Raw genomic sequence first — 20,288 nt, 5'->3', positions numbered from 1 at the left:
GAGCTTGGACTAATGATGTCAAAATATAAGGTGCAGATTTCCACTTGGCATCTTTTCATAACAGCACTCCAAACCCAGGACTACCTATGGTGATTCAATCCCTTTTACCGACTAAATTGAAGACAGCTTCAATGAATTGTTGACCAATTTAGTAAATTATAAAATTCCTCTCCCTTTGACATTTAATCCCATGCTAATTAGAGATCAAAGGAGAAGAATCAGCAAGATTTAATACTGAGTTATAACTCCTGGTTAACAAAATGAGCTTTCCTGGTATGAGAACATGTAGAAGAAGCTATTGACTTTGGAGGTTTGCGAAATGTATTTCAAGTCTGGAAGGTGGTTTATGCTCTACATGTTATCTCCATGCAAGAGGCAAATACTAAAATAAAGACATCTCACATCAGAAAAAGCTTATGTCATCCTTCCCAGAGAAAAGAATACATTAAATTGACCCAATGTACTTCAGAGGTTCTTTTGCAGCTGAAGAATATGGTGTTACTTCAAATTGCATTCCCAGGGCTGGGATAATGAAATAAGAAGGTTCTTTTTCTTCTTAATTTCCTTCCTCTTATTTCCCTAACAGTGCTACCTAATGATTGAAAAGGCACAGTGGGCTTAGTCACGTAGGACAGGAATGGGAAGATGGGTGGCGAAAGTCCTGCCCCATGAGATCTGGGCTGAGCCATCACATTCCATTACCTTGCTCAGCACGTTTCCACGTAATGTAACTAATAGCACTGGGTAGACGAGTCTTTGAAATGTCTGCCTTGCAAATTGAAGAAAAGGCTACTCCCTGTGATCACCTAATGAAATAATAGCTCTGGGTATTGTGGACCTGGGCAGATTCAGCTTCTGTGAGGCTTCTTGGAAGTGACTCAGGGTTATTTGAGTTCAGACACATTTGTAATGGAAATTGCAGAGCTCTGGGAATTTAGAACAGGCAGATGAAGTTTCTAAGTGAACTGTAATAGGTAAGAGTTGGACTTTCATCCTGCACTGAAACATTTATATTTTGGCAGATAAATTGTTGGGTAATGTGAGGCCTTGGTCTGCCCATCATTTGGGGCCCTTTTGTATTCTCATTCCACCTATGCACATCAGTGGCCCTGCATGAAAACGGTTTGTTTTTGGCCTTCTTTCTCCTATTCTTGTTTGAGCTCAGGTAGCCCAAATTTCCTGCCCAAATGCAAATCTGCCAAGAGTAGAACTTTCCAACTTCATGCTATAGATGGTGCCTTTCACGTTTCTACATAGCAAAAATAAAAGCTACGTGAAAGGAGACCACAAAGTAAACGCCTCTTTCAAGGTTAAAGCATCAATCATACTCTGTCCCAAGGCAATTTTCCCCATCTCACAAATGAGAAAAGTGAGTCTCAGAGAGGAAAAAAAATCCCGACTAAATAAGGTCACATAGCCATTTATTTTTTACTTTTTCTTTCTTTCTTTTTCTTTTCTTTAAGAGACAAGGTCTCACTCTGTCTCCCAGGCTGGAGTGCAGTGGTGCGACCATAGCTTACTGCAGCCTCAACCTCCAAGGCTCAAGCTATCTTTCCATCTCAGTCTCCTGAGTAGGTTGGACCACAGGCAGACAGCACCATGCCCGGCTATTTATTTATTTATTTTGAGACAGAGTCTCGCTCTGTTGCCCAGGCTGGAGTGCAGTGGCGCAATCTTGGCTCACTGCAACCTCTGCCTTCTGCCTTCTGGGTTCAGGAGATTCTCCTCTCTTAGCCTCCCAAGTATCTGGGACTACAGGCACCTGCCACCATGCCTGGCTAATTTTTTTAAATTTTTAGTAGAGATGGGGTTTCACCATGTTAGCCAGGATGGTCTTGATCTCCTGACTTCATGATCCACCTGCCTTGGCCTCCCAAAGTGCTGGGATTGCAGGCAGGAGCCACCGCACCCTGCCATTTTTTATTTTTTATTTTATGTAAAGACAGGGTCTTGCTTTGTTGTCCAGGCTGGTCTTGAACTCCCAGTCTCAAGCAATTCTCTCACCTCAGCCTCCCAAAGTGCAGGGACTACACATATGAACCACCATGCTCAGCCCATTTTTTTCACTTTTAACCACTATAGAATGCCCCCTCCTGATTAAACAAGTAAAGAAAATCAGGTTTTCATAGCACAAGAGTTCCAGATTTTGTGACATAGCAGAGAACAAAGCCAGTGTGCTGGATGTGCAGTCTGACATCTGGAATGTAATATTTGGTTCTTGAGGAATAGAAGCTTATTGCCCTGAAGAGCCAATGTATGAAGCTGGGAGGGGGAAGGTCCTTTGTACTCCCTCCTCACATACCCATTCTATCCTATCACAATACCCATTCACTTGATTCTCTAAATTTATTTTGTCTTTGTATTCTACTAGGCTGCAAGATCTTTGAGTGCATGAAGTGTTTCTCATCCATCTTAATACTCCAATGCCAAAAGCAGTTCTGGACACATCTTTTAGACACAGGTTGCTAAAGGGGAGGATACAAAATGCATTGGAGCCAAGGGTGTCCAAGAAACATCCCTCCCCAGAGCAGGCTTTACCTACCTCAGAATTATTAAACTCTGATACTCTGCTTTCTAGCTTTCTGATTTCCTAAATTATTATGTTCACTCTCTCAGCAGTGTGACTATGGCTGATTGCTCCTTTTTGAATTCCAGAACAACCACCTCCAGTCCATGGCTCACTTTGGATTCTGTAGCCCCACTTCCTCTGCTTTCTCTTCAGTGCTGACATTTCCTGAGCGTGTCCTGACCTTCTCTCATCTCTCTTACCTATTCATCGTCTTAACGAAATTGATTTCTGTGTCTTCACCTACCTCCTAAATATCGAAGACTCATAGGTCTATAGCGCCACCTATTCTTTTCTCCTTGGCTTTCGACCAGTATATCCCACTGTCCACAATGTCCTCTCCAGGGATGACGATTGATGCTCAATCTCAGTACTACCAATCTGAGCTCCCCATCTCCTCCCCGTGCGCGTGCTTCCCCTCTGTGCCCACTGTCTCAGGGGAAAGAACCACAAGCATCTCATTATACAAGCCAAAGATTTGGTGGTCATCCTAGAATCTTCCTTTTCCCTAAACTCCCTTATCCAATTAGTGTCCAAAGACTATTGATTCTGTCTTCTAAATATCTCTCTAATCCATCCTCTCATCTTGGCTTCAATACACCATAATCTTTTTTTAAGCTCCTGCTTCAGTCTTAGCTGTCCTCAAATGGGCCCTCCTGATGTTGCCAGAGATAAATTCTAAAATTCAAATCTTCCAGATAGGAAGATTGCTTATGCATGCCTCCCTAGTGTCTTCAAGTTAAAATCAAAACTCTTCTGTACTCCTAAAAGTCTCTTCTGATCTGGCCCTGACCTACATCTCCAGCCTCACTTCACATTATACTTGAATCACATTCAACCACCAGTCATTGAGGTCTAGGCGTAGTTCTCAGAACATCATGTCTTCTGTGGTCCTTGGTACTATTGCATCCCCAGTATGGGACATGCATTACAATGCTGACAGGCCCAGGAGTATTCTGTGACCTCTTCTCTCTGTCGTTAGGCTGCATTATGTCCCTTCTCTGTGTTCTCATGACAATCTGTGCCTATTTCCATCACACACTGTGTACTATTTTCATTCTATTCCATTGTTGCTCTACTGCACTTCAACAAATGGTGGAGGACACTATGTCTTTTGTCCTCTAGCTCTTAGCAAGGGGCCTGGCACCTAAAGACACATAGCAGAAATTCAATATATGTGCTCTGAGTAAATGTTTTTAAAAGTCAAGTGGTTGGTGAGAGAAAAACTCTGATAGGGATGGGTTGAGGATTTGAAACAAATAGTATCTCAGACAGAGATAGCAAACTTCAGCTCCATTAAGATGTTTCCAGAAACATGATCCCAGCTTTGCCCATGGATGGCCTCACTGTGATTGCCAAATGTGTTCTTCAACTCACTGTCTTTGGGGCTGGAGTCTAGGTTCTCATTTGGGAGCGATCCCAGCCCCTCTGTGCTCCTTGGCATTCTCTCTGCACCCTCCACAGAGTGATTCCTGTTTTCTACCTTTCCTTGTAATTATACCTTCTTCGCTTCATCTTTTTAACTGAAAACTCTGTGAGGGCCAGGGCTACTTCTAATTCAGGTTTATACTCTCCCTGGGGCATAGCAGAGTGCTTTGCATTTCTGAGGTCCTCAATAAATATTTGCAGAATGAATGAAAGAATAAATAAAATAAATTTTAAAAATTACTCTTGCTTTCTCTCTCAGGCCTATTACTCCCTTGTAGACAATGTCAACTTTATGGCTGGCTCATTTTATTGAGTTTCATTTCAACTATTTTCAACATAACCCAATATGGTTTCTTTTCTTGTGTTCAGCTTGCATATTGGTTTATTGATCAGGGTGCTGAAGTCTGATCCTCACCTCACGGTTTATTAGCGTTTATAGGTCTAGCTAAGAACACCTTGCTGAGCCATGATCTTGTTTTCTTATTGGAATTTTAATACTTCACTGGGTCTATCATCCAAACATACCATGCCTCCCAAGGTGCTGGATGGAGAATGGGTATGTAAAAATAATCCTTTAGCAATAGAAAGCCTTACATTCTAACCTAATCAACTGTGAAAGACAACATTAACAAAACTTGAGGATGAAATAGAGTTAGGAGTCAGCACTAAAAATAAATGCAATTAGAACATGAGTGCTCCATCCATTTTCAGGGGGAAAATATGTTTTCCCTTTGAAAGCACTTTCACTACCCACATGGTTTTTCAGAATGAAATATTACTTCATAAATGCTGCAGCCATCATTCCCACTCTGGTAACTGCTCTGTAAAGGGAAATAGTGTTTTGTCTGTGGCAGTGTTTGGAAGAGCCTATTTTTTGTTAAAATACAAATGTATAAAAGCAATCAAATGTAAAAGAAATTATTTAGCTTTTCCTCACTTCAAGATGGATGGTTGCCTATTCTTATCACCAGGGAAATTAAAACCAGAGCATTTCCCTGATGACTATTATTTATGTTCATTTATTTTAAAGTCAATGGGAGTCCTTTCTTATGATGCTGTATGAACTGTAAATATTTGAGATAACAAACAAAATCTCATTTATTCATTTCTTCATTCAGATATTCTTGAAATCTGTTCAGATATTTGATGTTTACTATGATGAGTAATAAATAAAATCCAAAAAAAAAAAATTATCTGCCTCCAGAAAACTCATATTCAGGTTGGGCAAAGGAACATGTGACAATATATTGCAACAAAATATGATAAAGTTTATCATAGGTCAATATGAAAGATGCTAAGGGACTACAAAGAGGAAGGAAACTCAAGCAAGACTCCAAGGGGAAAATGACATCTAAGTTAGGTTTTGCAGTGAAATAGGAGTTTTCCATACAAACACATATAGGAAAGGCAATCATGCTAGAAGGAACAGCATGTACAGTCACAGAAGTATAAATGAAAATGTCATTTTCGTTGTTTGGCATGGCTGGATTTCAAATTTTAGCAGTGCCTGTGTGAGCTTTTCTTTTTGAATTCATGATAGTACTTGCAAAATAGAATAATATCCTTTTATTTCTGAGAGCATTTATGTGTAATCACACTTAGCCATTGGGTGTTTCAAGGGCAATCTCCATAATTACAATCAGTACGACACGGGGCACATCCTAGATCAATTGCATTAGCGGAGGGACGCTGCTGGGAAAATGCTGGCAAATCTTTCGGGCAAGGGCACAGCAGGGGAGGCACTTACCTTGGTGCAGACTGTGGGGTCCGGTCTCTGACTCCCAAATTCTTCGCTGTGTTCTGAACTCTTGCTCCCTGAAAGTCAGGAAAATCATTTTTATCCCTACAGTGGATTAGTAATAATTTAACACACCATTAACATCTATGTGTAGGATACTTATTCCAACAATGTCTTTAACATCAAGGGAGATTAGCCAAGAGAAAGACAGATATCACCATCAGAGCATTTTCAAAGTTAATGCTTTTAATAAAAATGTCCTGTTATGTTGCTTTGTCTTTATTCCTAGAAGCAATCAATACTTCAGATGTTGAAAACAGACCAGGCACAGTGGCTCATGCCTGTAATTCCAGCACTTTGAGGGGCCAAGGTGGAAGGATTACTAAAGCCTGGGAATTCAAGACCATCCTGGGAAACACAGTGAGACGGTCTCTAAAAAAATACAAAAATTAGCCAGGCATGGCTACTCGATTGTGGGCCCAGCTACTCGAAAGGCTAAAGTGGGAGGATTGCTTGAGCCTAGGAGGTTGAGGCTATAGTGAGCTATATTTATGCCACTGCACTCCAGCCTGGGAGACAGAGTGAGAGACTCTGTCTCAAAAAAAAAAAAAAAAGAAAAATAATAAAAATAAATAAAAATTTTAAAAAGATGTTGAAAATAGTAAATGAGCAGACCATAAATACCTGCTCTGTGTTACCACTTTTCTGGAACAGAAATCATGGTTTTATCACACCTGTTTTTTTTCTTACCTGAATCATTAACTATTTTAAGTTTACTAGTACATAGCAAAACAATATTTTCTTAACTACTTCTGAAACAATTTCTGGACAAGTCATGTCCATGCAGATCTATGAAATCTAGTAATTCTGCCTCAGAGTTTACAATACAATCTACTCTGGCAATGAAAAAGTCTTCACAGTCTGTCAAGTTCATGAATGAAGTTATAATCACTTTAGTTCCTCATAAAAATTAATTACTACATAGGACCAAATACCAGAGTTTGGGGTTTGGAATAGATTAAGGAGAGTTGTCCAAAAACTCTGAAACTCTCTCTCCAGCTACTACATTCTGAACTAAGGAAAGAAACAAGATAAAAAGAAGGAAAAAAAGAACATATTCTCTCAAAAAGGATGTAAAATAGGAAAACAAATAGGGAAGAGAGTGTGGCATCAAAAAGAAACGTGGGAAGAAATTTAGGAATTGCAATTATAGACTTAAGAAAAACTATTTTGGCTAATCCAAAAGCAGTTATCTCAACTGGCTGTTCACAGACAGTTACAGATCAATTGAACTCATCGTTCTGCCCTTTCCCCACTTTCCACCACTGCACTTGACCAGTCTTTAAAAACAAAAACAAAGAAACAAACAAAGAAAACTGTTTATTTTGAAGTAATTTTACACTTAGAGAAAAGTACAGACAGAACTGAGACTTTACATACTCCATGTGGCTTCCCCTAATGTTAACTCTTCACTTAACCACAGTATGATTATTAAAACCAAGAATTAATGTTGGTACAATATTATCAACTAAACTGCACATCTTATTCAAATTTCCTCATTTTCTCCCACTAAGGTATCTTTTCTGTTCTAAGATCCAACCTAGGATCCCATATTGCCTTTTGCTTACATGTCTCCTTACTCCCCTCCAATCTCTGCTAGTTCCTTAGGTCCTTCCTGCCTTTCATGACCTTAACACTCTTGATAAGTATTGGTCATTACTTTGCAAAATGTCTCAGTTTGGGTGTGCCTGATGTTTGCTCACGATTAGAAATAGGAAATGCACTAGGGGCAAGAAAATCACAGAAGTGATGTCATGCCCTTCTCAGTGCATCCTATCAGGGGATAGAGGATGTCGTCATATCTTATCACTGCTAACATTAACTTTGATCACTTTGGTGTCTGCCAGATTTTGCCACTGTAAAGTTAATCATTGCTTTTTTTTTCTGTAGTTAATAAATATGTTTGGGGATATAATATGAGACTATGCAATATCCTGTTTCTCTTCAAACTTTCACTCACTGATTTTAGCCTCCGTTGCTGTATCTTGTCTACAACAATAATACTGTTTTGTTATGGACTGGAATTCTGTTAAAAAGAGTAATCTCTTCTCTCTAAATTATTTATTTATTCAAGTATGTATTTAAATCAGTGTGGACTCAAAATTATTTTATTCCATGAGATATAATCCAATACTTACATTATTACTATTTTTTTTTTTTTTTTTTTTTTGCTAAAATTGTTTCAGTTTTGGCCACTGGGAGCTCTTTCTGGTTGTTTCTTGTGCCTTTTTAATACGCTGCCATCATTGTTTAGCACTTCTTTATTTTCTGGCACCTCAAGCTGTTCCAGACTTGTCTTTCTTGTCTCATCTGGTAATTTACCATTTCTCCAAGGGGTCCTGGCTATTTTTATTTGGGAATGGTATTTAGAAGCCAAGATTTAGACACTGAGTGAGCTCTTTACTACTGGGAGGATAACTAGGCCTTTCCAGCAGGCAGGGCTAATTTACATATACAAACATACTCATACATCTATATTCATTTCTACATCTATCCATATTTGTATGTGTATTTATCAGTTCATACTGATACATGTGATTTCAATCCAGTAGCATAGGGTTCATTCCAGATTCCAGCCTTCTTCCTTTCCTTATTTGTAACTTTTTCCTCAGACAATGAGAAATCAGCTTCTTGTTATTTGCAATGACTTATTTGTTCATTCTTAGTAACACATAAATTAGTTTTAGAATTCCTAAATCATACCCTGTGAAAAACAGATTTACTAACTAGTGTGCAGTATTTGTGTACAATGCTTTTTTTCTATAGCCTTATAGTATTTCCATTAAGAAAAATGTTTGCTTTCTTAAAAGGTTTCAAATAAAACTGATGCTTGTCATGGTGAAGACATCAGTTGGCACATTTCACTTTAAATTCATCTATATTGTTCATAAACTCAACATTCCAGCTACTTGCGTTTTTACACTCTGGCTTATATTGCTCCCTCTACTTAAACACTCTTCCTGTCCCCTTCCCGTCCTGTCTGCATCATATTTATCTCCCAAGTTCCAAATCAAATATCATCTTAGTTAATAACTGATTGGTCACTCACCGTATCAGGCACTGTTTTAAGTACATTAAGTATATTTACTTATTTAATCCTCACAACAACACTATGAAACAAGTACTATTATTATCCTTGTTTTAATACTGATGAAACTAAGTACCAAAGAGGCTAAGAATATTCCCCTGAATCACCCAGATAGTTAACACTGGAGTTGGAATTCAAATTGTGGCTGCTTGGCTCACGAGTCTGTTCTCTTTTATTCACAATAGCAAAGTCATGGAATCAACCTAAGTGCCCATCAACAGTAGGTTGGATAAAAAACGTGCTACATATACACCATGGAATACTATATGCCATAAAAAGGATAAAATCATGTTATTTGCAGCACGCTGAATGCAGCTGGAGGCCATTATCCTAAGTGAATTAACACTTAAATAGAAAATCAAATACTGCATGTTCTCTCTTTTAAGTGGGGACGATACAATGAGTACACATAGACGTAAAGATGGAAACGACAGACACTGCGGACTCCGAATGGGGAGAGGAAGGATGGGGGACAGGATTAAAAAATTACCTATTGGGTATAATGTTTACTGTTGGGGTGATGGGTTCAATAGAAGTCCAAATCCCAGCATTATGCAACGTAACCATGTAACAAACCAGTACATGTACCCCTTAAATCTAAAACAAAACAAAAACTTACTCTGTGCTCTTAGTCCCTATCATAAATTCATCTTCTGCAGGAAGCCCTTCTCCAGCTATCCTAGTTAGAATGAAATCATTGAACAAACATCTTTTGGCATTTACTTTGTACTAGGTACTATTTTGGGAAACTGTGATACAAAAATGAGTAAGACTTATCCCAGCCAGGGAGGGGCTCAGTCTACTCATTTGCTTCCTGTTCTGATTCTTGATAAGCTGAGGTTAGTTACCCTATAGAGACTTGCTTGCCTGTGCCGGTGACATGGTGATTTTCCTATGCATGTGTCCACCGTGAGATTAGGCAAGGACCACATCGACCTCATGTCTTTGTTCTCAGTGCCCAGTGTGATGCTTTGATACTGAAGGTAAGGGGTCAGGATACTTTGGAATCCCAGTCTTTATTTAAAAGGTTAAGAAGACATTTGTGGCTGGGCGCGGTGGCTCACGCCTGTAATCCCAGCACTTTGGGAGGCCGAGACGGGCGGATCATGAGGTCAGGAGATAGAGACCATCCTGGCAAACACAGTGAAACTCCGTCTCTACTAAAAAATACAAAAAGCTAGCTGGGCGAGGCGGCGGACGCCTGTAGTCCCAGCTACTCAGGAGGCTGAGGCAGGAGAATGGTGTGAACCCGGGAGGCAGAGCTTGCAGTGAGCTGAGATCCGGCCACTGCACTCCAGCCTGGGCGATACAGCGAGACTCTGTCTCAAAAAAAAAAAAAACAAAAAAAGAAGACATTTGTTCTAGGCTGCCATCAAAGAACACTAGGAATATATAATTTATGGCATAGAAAAATTTAAATTTATAATGTAAATGACAGTTTCTACTGCAAGCCTTTTATTAATCAAATCAGTTGGTTACATAAAGTGATGCCTAAGGTTGTTATAATCATTAGCAAAACATCGTGAAAGACATAGTACCCTTCTCTTCTGTCTTTTATCTTTCCTTCAAACTCAAGCAGTGAGTTAAAATAACAGCTCTATGAAAAGTATATACCCAAAATCTGTAGAGGAAAACAATACTGAAATTATAAATAAGAACAATAAATCATGCCAAAAAGCTTCTTATTCTCAAAAAAACTAAATAATCTTAGTTTTTTCATTATATTATTCATTTATATATTGTAAAACTGTAATAGATACTAAATATTATTCTTTAATATATCAATACAAATTTGATAATGCAATAATGCAAATACCTCAATATATACTGAAGATGACAACTATCTAACCACTTGGTCTCTAAACAGCTGAGTCTAAATGGTTAAGTAATTGCCCTGAGGTTGAAAGGTAAAAAGGAGAGAAAATTCAAGCTAGACCTTTCATTCAGACTTGTATTCTAACTGCTCAAATCATAAGTAGGTAAGAGTTGGCTTGTGGATTGGACCTCAGCCACAAATCTCACTGTCTGCTACTGCTGAACACTGGAAGGAGAATCGGCGACAGGAGGACTTTTGAAGAAATCTCTGGGGTCACCAGTCTGCCCAGTTTCCTTAAAAGAGGGTCCCAGACTCTATGATCTTTCACAAAGAAGTTAAACCTTATTTCTTTGCCTCTCATAGCCATTGGGACGTCACAACTTGGGACAGAGGAACAAATAACAAAGGAAGAAAGCTACCTATTCCAAATGTATTCATTTTTTAAAAAAATTCGGGGGAAGAACAAATGATATATACTGACAAAATAGTGAGGTTCACGAATTTTATAAGGAATCCCATGACTTTTAAAATTATACTATACTTATATACAACAATATAATAATACTATATAAATATAATTTACATTGTATTTTAAAGAGCTTTACACCAGTTAAGTGAGTCATTGGGGCCTACATAATATCAATATTACTTTGTCTCTTATTTTCTCTATTTCCATTTTTAGTTTTAAAAAGTTAAAGTACTCAATATGATTATGACTATTCAAATCTATAAGGTAGAAATGGATATGTCACCAACTCATAACTACCTCCTTAGTGGAATATTCTAAAAGAAAGTAAATTCCAGTTTCTTTTGCTTGTCATAAGCTATAATTTTGAGATGGCCCTTCCCAAGTCTTCCCACAAACCTACTCCAATAAGCAACATGATCAAACAGAAAGGTGATTAATTTCTTTCTGTATTTCTTAGCAACTTAAATCTCAACTGTGATATGGATAATCATAAGTTTACCTGGATCTACTTTTTGAAACATAATTTGTTTATATATCCAAAAAGTCCTTCCTAAATCTTCTGGCAAATCACATCTGTGTTTACCCTTTCCAGCTGGCCCACAGTACGTCACATGCTTCTTATTTCTAACCTTTACTTAACAAATCTCTCTTGGACCTTCTAAGATCCTGGTTTTCAATCTTCAGCTCCTGAGCCCTAACCAGAAGTACCAATGTATATGTTCTCCCTGTGCCTGATCTCTGCATTGAAGACACCAGCTTGATGTTGGCCTCTTCAGTTGATTTTTTCATGGGCTTTGTTGGCATTCTGCAATACAGTCTTGGGAGCAAGCCCAGAGGGATTTATATGTTTGCCTGGGAGTTAGACACTAAGCTTCCAATAAACAAAGTAGTCATGATTACAAAGCATATCTTAAAAACTAAATCACTCACTGTCACTGGGCAACTCAAACCAAGTCAGCAAGTAGAGAAATTTGTTAAATCAATTTCTTTTGGTTGCCCAAAGAAAAGATGGTAGAATAACATATAACATTTGTGTCTTTTGATTTGTCTTTCTGTAGGTTAAGTATCTTTTCTGCTAGATTAAGCGCATTTTCATAGTTAGTAAATTGGAGCTTAGTGCATTTTTAAAAATAACTTTAAGAGTTAAAAACTAAACCACCACACTTAGAATACTATTGGGCTACTGTATAGAATAAAGTTCATTCTATTTATAAGAGAGTATATTCTCGCCTGTAAGTACTCCAGTGACCCGAAGACAGTCCAAAGACTGCTATTTATCCCCTAAAGGAAAATTCGAGGTAAGTGCTTTATCCTTGGATTAATGTACATGCTGAGTATGGCATGAAAGTCCCTTGGCAGTCACCAGGAGCCAGCAGGACCCTCAATTCTTTCCTCTTCTTCCTTGCCCCCGTCCCTCTCCACCTCAAGCTTTACCACTAACAATTGCCAAAAAATGCCATATGTCCTTTTACTTGTTCCTTACATAAACGCCAAATTCACTGCTACTTTATTCCACTTAGCCAAGTCCCTTTCTGCCTGCAGATTACTGCGTAGACATCCCTTTTTCCAGAGTTCTCTAAGATTCTTGCAGAACCTCAGACTGGTGCCTGCGGCATCTTCTCCCTGGGAGCATTTCTCATTCAAGAGTTACCTCTGAGCCTAGTAAACTGTACATCACATTCAGGCACCTGTCAGACCCCTGATAAATGAACAAAGGAATCTTCAAGTCCAGGGCCTACAAAACAACTCTCTCAAATCTCCATGAGACCTACCTGCTTCCGCATCACATCTGTAGCCTGCATGATGTAGCGAGGTGGCAGTCCGTGGCTTCTGGCCAAAATGATGGCTTGCTCCAGCGTCACGCTCAGGGTGCACCTGGGGGCCAAGGCAAGAGCAAGTCAGACCCCATGGTTCCTGATACACCCTTTGGGATGATGTGGATTACTAATTGCAAAATCAGAAGGCACCAGCCAAAATAAAAGTGTCTAGACAATGAACCACTGATTTTTCTACATAGAACACCAGTTTAAAAATAGATATAAAGGTACACTACTGGGGTCAGAAATTAAGTATTTAAATTTAAAACAAACCCATGATGAACTATGTTTATAAGAGCACTTATCTACAGAAAATTAAATAACCAGAATTAGAACAAGTTTTATTACTGAATATTATTCTTTAAAGATATTTCATGTAATTTAGAAGAAATGACTAAACAATATTTATCATTAACTTCTAGATATTGATAATTAATAGATTTATAGTGATTCATGCACAAATATTGTAGAAGAATAAACAGTGAAATTACTATTTATTGAGGTCAGAATTGATTTTTTTAAATGTGTTTATTGGACCCAATCTAAAAGCGCATTTGTAAAAGTTCCAAAAGGAACTGGTAACTAGTTATATAGAAATGTGATACCCAGAGTAGCCCTGAGAGAAGTATTCTAACCAGCATTTAGTGACTGGTGAGTTTTTGTTCTTTTCCTTCTCTTTCTCTTCTTTTCTTTCTTTCTTTTTTTTTTTTGAGACGGAGTCTCGCTCTGTTGCCAGGCTGGAGTGCAGTAGCGCATTCTCAGCTCACTGCAACCTCTGCCGCTGAGGTTCAAGCAATTCTCCTGCCTCAGTCTCCCAACTAGCTGGGATTACAGGTGCGTACCACCACACCCGGCTAATTTTGTGTTTTTGGTAGATATGGGGTTTCACCATGTTGGCCAGGATGGACTCCCAAAGTTCTGGGATTACAGGCGTGAACCACTGTGCCTGGCTGTTCTTTTCCTTCTCTTTAAGGCATTCTTTTATGTTCTTCCACATTGATCTCTGAAGTACCCCTTAAAGCCTATGTTTATTTGTTAACATTTTCAGGTGCCGGTCTCTGAATTGTTCATTTAAGAGTATCTTTTGCATGCATTTCATAAAAATTGTCAATTTTAGATGCTTCTCCTAAAATTGTATTAATGGATTTTGTTTTACTTGTTTTTTTTAACATATTCATATTTTAATTAGCCTTTTCCTTATTTTTGCATTTACTTCCCTGTAGTTTGTTGTTTTATTTGTGTATTTTCCTAGATCTGTCTAGTATTTTTCCTTGCAAATAAAAGTAAGTTCTACAGTGCAATTGTTTCTATGGGAGAAATATCTAACTCACTGGTTATGAGGCTGTAACATGGAAGTTCTTGGTTATGAGGCTCTAACACAGAAGTCCAATGCATTTGGTAGGTTTTGACACTGATAAGAAAAAGAGGAGACAGGGATTTAAAACACTACTGTTGTAGTATTAGAACCTCACAAAGTGCAACTGTGTGATTACACATAATTGCATTCTAAGGAGAAATATGTAAGTTCCATTGGCTGTTAAATGACTCAAGAGGCAGCTTTCTCATTACCATTGCAGAGAATTCATTATTATTATTAACACATGTCCAGGTGGGCTAAAGTTTCATTATTAAGTTCTAGTTGTACATGATGTTCACAAACTTTTAGTGTGTGAGTCTGATAACAATGCATATTGTTTTACATGTACACGCGAGCTGCAGAACAGTCTATGCCAATGAAGGCCAAGCAGTATAACTAACAGTTCATGTTTAAAAAATCAGTTTTCCGCCAGGCACAGTGGTTCACGCCTGTAATCCTAGCACTTTGGAAGGCTGAGGCAGGTGGATCACAAGGTCAGGAGATTGAGATCATCATGGCTAACATGGTGAAACCCCGTGTCTACTAAAAATACAAAACATTAGCTGGGTGTGGTGGGGGGTGCCTGTAGTCCCCACTACTCAGGAGGCTAAAGCAGGAGAATGGCGTGAACCCGGGAGGTGGAGCTTGCAGTGAGCTGAGATGGCGCCACTGCACTCCACCCTGGGCGACAGAGGGAGACTCCGTCTCAAATAAAAGAAAAAAAAAAATCAGTTTTCTACAAAGCATTTAATTGCCAGTTTACTCAACAGATGGTAACCTTTTTCTCCTTAAGGTCTTCTCCACTCCAATTTTAAATGTTTATTGATCCTAACATTTTAATCAATAAAGCTCATTACACCATCTGAATGAAGCCAAGGGGAGGAAAAAAATCTTTATCTTTTTCTACTCATGCTGAAATATGTCTGTGCTTTACTGATAAAGTACAGCTTGCTCTATTTCTCGTGTATTCACTTATAAACAAGACCTACACACTGTGAAGGGTTTTTAATAGACAGTCAATGATTATTATTCATTTTCTTAATCCTTTTAAACTGGTTTCTTTCTCCCTACCTCAAGTTGTAGTAAGCAGCAGTACAGCAGCAAATTACCCGCCAGAGATTTTAAAAGATTTTACTGCAATCAGGAAGTGAATGTGCCCAGGAACATGCTCTCTGAAAGGACACCTCAAAGTGTGACTTGCAATCAATCACATATCACCTAAGAGAAAAATCTGCCTTCAAATGGATATGTATATTCTCTTTCCCCAGCATTTCAAAAACAGATGGTTGCACCTTTATTTGTCTTTTCGTGCTAACCATTATGTATCTTCCAATTAGGCCCCAAAATTAATTTGAAATGTTAAAAAAGTAAAAAGTGTTAAAAAGAGGCAGTCACATAAAGGTGGGAAATATTGCCTGTAATTTGAATCATGGTTGATGTGTCCAATCAAGGCCTTGTATTTCCACTCACAGCATCACAGAATTCCATTTTCCTAAACTAAGCATGCGAAAGAAAGCCTCTCAGGAAGGCCGCCACTTTTCTGTCACTATACCATTATTTGCCCAATAGCTTTTCATCTTCTCCCAACTATCTCAATTTGAATGCCAAGTGGAAAAAAATCAGCATCTGCAAGAAACACTCTGATGTTGGCATTCTCTGATGGACTCCAGGTCCAGAAAGTGGCACACCATTTTTCAGTGGTACATAAATATATACTCAGAGGCAGGTTTACAAGAGCTCATTTGATTTTATGGGCACTTTCTAATGACCAGAGAGACTGATATGCTAGCCCTGGGCAAGAGAAAGAAAGGAGAATATTAAAGGCCAGGAACCCTCATTCAATAGGAGGTTTCTCTTTCCTTTTTGGAGACAGGGTCTCACTCTGTTGCCCAGGCTAGAATGCAGTGGCGCCATCTCAGCTAACTGCAGTTTCGACTTCCTGGGCTCGGGTGATCCTCCCTCCTCAGCCTTCCAAGTAGCTGGGACTACAGGAATATACCACCACATCCAGTCAACTTTTGCATTTTTTGTGGAGATGGGTTTTCACTGTTTTGCCCAGGTTTGTCTTGAACTCCTTGTCTCAAGTGATTCACCTGCTTCAGCCTCCCAAAGTACTGGAATTACAGGTGTGAGCCACCATGCCCAATACGGGGTTTCTTACCTGATGCCCCAATCTTCTTTCTAATATGAACTCTGTTTTACAATTAAACTAAAATTTGAATAAATCTATATTTTTACCCCACCTGGAAAATATAGGTCTTCAATTTTTCAGCTCCTTCTACTACAACATCGCTTAAAAAATATTCACACAATTCTTTCCCTAGAAACCACAAAATAATGAAATAAATGTCACAGAGTAGTATTTGTCCTTCATAAAAAGGCAATTGTAACACAGGCACTGAAGAAAGTTTGTCCATAATTTTAGTAAAAAGACATTCCAAGTAATGGCTCTGCTTAGAGTATACATGTGAGGAAGCACGCTTGATAGGGTAGCAAAGTTACATAGAAATGTTTAATTTCCCCATAGGAAGAAAAAGGAAAAGGTCAATATATCTGTGCTGATAATTAATAAATCTCCTTGACATATTTTGAACTGAGAACAGATCCCAAACCACTCAGTTATTGAGCACAGTTTTAATGTGATAAATGTAACCTACAGTTAATGGGTTCCATTTAATTTGAAGGACACTGTGATTTAGCAATGCTAAGGAAGACATATTAAAATGTATTTTATTGCATGATTCTTTCTCTCATTTATTAGTTTGCCAAACATTTTTTGACTGTCTACTTTGTACCTACAAATACCATAAGTTGCTGGCAGGAGTGGATTTACTGTGGAGCTACAAAAGCTTGGGTTTCAGGCCCCTTACTTGTACGAATCCCTTTCCAGGTTCTGCGAGGGGCCTTAGCACTGTGTTCACATAGTCACATACCTTTACAAATGTGCAGAAGCAAAATGTTTTAACTGCAAATGACATAGCTGCTGTCTTCTTTACACCCCAGTTTCCTTCTGTAATGTCGGGTAGTGTTCAATTGGCTGTGGTTACTTTTGAAATTGAGCTGAAGAAAGTTGAGTTGGGATGCATTCAGGCTAGATTTGCTGGGACCTATTTATTGGACAATAATTACTTTCATTTATGGCTGGGTTATTGTAGTATTCTGTGTAGAAATGGCATCTAGAGTATTCCTACTGCCCATTGTACACAATCACCCAATGCGGGAAAAGAGGTCATGATGTAATACGCCCATATCCTGAGGCCCCCAGGATGGGAAATATTTATGTTCTGGAGGACAAAAGGGTTGAAACTATACAGCCAGAAACTACTCTGTGGCATATTCTTTCAAATTCATGGTTCATATGCTAAAGAAACTTAGAGAAGTTTTCTTTTCTTTCTTTCTTTCTTTTTTTTTTTGCATCTGACAATTTAAAAATACATAGCAATTTATTTTTTCTTATATTCTGAATATTAACTTTCATTCCTATTTTGTTTTATAATTTTCTAAATTCTTTCCGACTTTATTTTACTTAACTTCAGACCCCCAAATCTCCATTACTCCAGTGTGTAGGAGATGCAACAGTGAACAAAGCCAAGTCCTATCTCTTTTGATGATCAAATTTCAGTGAGAGGACAAAGAAAATAAAGAAGCAAATGTATAATACCAGGTGGGAATGATTTAACCAGAAAAAATAAATCTTGTGGCAGATTAGAAAGTGGAATGGTACTAGCAAAGGGTGTAATGGCAGAGGGAGGTACTGTTTTGGGGAAGTCCATTTCAAGGAGAGTAAGTACAAAGGCCCTGAGGTTAATGCCAGTTCAGTCTGCTCATGAACAAGTATGGAGCTCAATATGCCGGTGCACACAGGGAGAAGGAGATGAGGTTGGGGAAACAGCCTCAGCTCAAACATGTAGAGCCTTGGGCATCAGAGTTTAGGAGTTAGTGGGTTTGGTTACTTCTTTGGTTGACATGAAAACATTTCTATATTTACATGATATCAAATAACAATTTAAGTAAATTACCAAAGTAATTTACTAAGTACCCAACCATAACAGTTTATCAACACTGTATTCAAAGCATCTTCAGTTGCTTTCCAGTGACATTTTCAAAGGCAAACTCTTCATCCTCTCCCACTTTCCACCTCATTATCCCAGTATCCTACTTACTCCCCACAACCCACAACTGCTTTCCGCTTTCAGTCAGCTTAGTACCACTGTACAAACCCCTCCCCCAATCCCATGTCCATTTATTCTCTGTCTTTCACTACTTTCAAACTATCTTGGAACCTCTTTCCGAAGGCAAAATGGCAGCTGACAACAGAAGGGTTTGAAGACAGTCTTATGGAGCTGTACCCAGGTTACTTCTACTCTCAGCCTGCATCTCCCCTGTGAATTGAGGAAAGCAGGCGTACTGACCTCATAAAGTACAGCAAGAAAAACCTGAAGTGATGAGTGTGATCCCTGCCCATGGTAAGTCTGTGTAGAGGAGACTTCTCTTTATGGGAGTACATTATTTGGAAAAACTTAAGGAACACAAGTAAATCACAGTTTCTCAAATCTCATCATATTTCCACTATTTAAAAGGTTTCTACTTTATATTTTCATAGTCCTTTTTATCCTAAAGAGGTGCTCACTAAAATAACCCTGGAGTAAATTATGATGTTATAAGATTACAATAATTACATGAAGCTAAAGACAAATGTGTGCCAATATTTCTTTTAAAAACCAAGTTCAGTTAAAGTAGAGTCTACCAGGCTATAATTTGGGCATTTGCTGATAAAATTCTTGGTGATTTTTTTTTTTCAGGTGTTTGTCCCAGTTGATCTTAGACATCAGATCTTGAGTTTATTTTATGTAGCAAACTAAAGGAAGGTCAGGAAAAGCATATGAACTAGTCTTCTGTTTCCCAACCCCACTTCTAGATGCCAGAGAAGTGTCTCCCATCCCCTCCTCAACTAAGTCTCACTGGAGAGACAAAGCTTCGTTTTCTAAATTGGCTAAAATGCAAAATATTGTATTTCAACCATTTCTAACTTTAGGTTCATTATACTATATTTAGTTCGCTTTTGAAGATATCAGTTCTTACTTAAAGCGGATATTGTTTACATGTTAACCCTCCCTTTTAAGATGACTCATAACATTTCTATAATAAATTAGATAGAAGAGTCTCTCAAAACCTACAGGCTTCCTACATTTGGTCATTTACCACGATTACAGACAAAAACAACCATTTTATTCTAAAATCAGTTCTATATTTCAAAACCTCCAGAAGCCTACTGCTTCATTTAATATTGATTCAAAGTGTACTGAGCAAGGAAGCCAATCTCTCAAGGGCTGAAATGCATTTTACTGAACACGTGGGGAGCTGTAACACCCCTTTTGGGCCACACTGTAACTCACAATGAAATGACATGGGAAACCAGAACTATTCGAGGTTTATGGTTCTGAGCTCTGTTTTCCTACTGTGGATTTATTTGCCAGCTCTCAGCATGCTCACTGTCAGAACACTGATATTTTGCTTGGTAGCTAATCGTTATATTGCTATTTCCTGAGGGCAACCCCAAATGTTTTTATTACTAGTGGAGGAGGGTTACTCAGACCCTAACACATTAAATAAAACACATGAAAATCTAGGGTGATGATCTCTGAATTTGTAGTCACAACAATTTGCCATAAATCGATGTTATGTAGATGTTGCAGTAAAACAAGTTTTTAAAGTAATTACGAATAGGAAATGTAACCTTTAGTAGGGGATACTTTTTATTTCCCCACATTTTTAAAATTGAAGGTGGGATTAAACATTAATTTGAAAACTTCTATTGTTCTTGATAATGTTACCTACGAAGGTACCACTGAAAACTATCCCTGAAAGAAAAATACACTGAAACCGAGGTTCCAAGATGGCTGAATAGGAACAGCTCCAGTCTGCAGCTCCCACCATGAGCAACACAGA

At 38.4% G+C, this 20,288-nt stretch overlaps 1 protein-coding gene across 1 annotated transcript in view; it reads right to left on the bottom strand.

Moving 5' to 3' along the window:
• Positions 1-20,288, bottom strand: part of PREX2 (phosphatidylinositol-3,4,5-trisphosphate dependent Rac exchange factor 2) — a 286,976-nt gene that overhangs the window by 6,628 nt on the left and 260,060 nt on the right. The window contains exons 38-39 of the mRNA XM_023222397.3: positions 12,938-13,040; positions 5,742-5,809 (exon numbers count right to left, since the gene is read on the bottom strand). Of these exons, the coding sequence (XP_023078165.1) occupies positions 5,742-5,809; positions 12,938-13,040 (171 nt within the window). The remainder of the gene's footprint in view (positions 1-5,741; positions 5,810-12,937; positions 13,041-20,288) is intronic.

The sequence above is a fragment of the Piliocolobus tephrosceles genome, chromosome 7 (assembly GCF_002776525.5).
Source record: "Piliocolobus tephrosceles isolate RC106 chromosome 7, ASM277652v3, whole genome shotgun sequence".
Lineage (NCBI taxonomy): Eukaryota > Metazoa > Chordata > Mammalia > Primates > Cercopithecidae > Piliocolobus > Piliocolobus tephrosceles.
The sequence above is the reverse complement of the archived record's forward strand: the minus strand, read 5'-3'. Positions and strand labels throughout refer to the sequence as shown.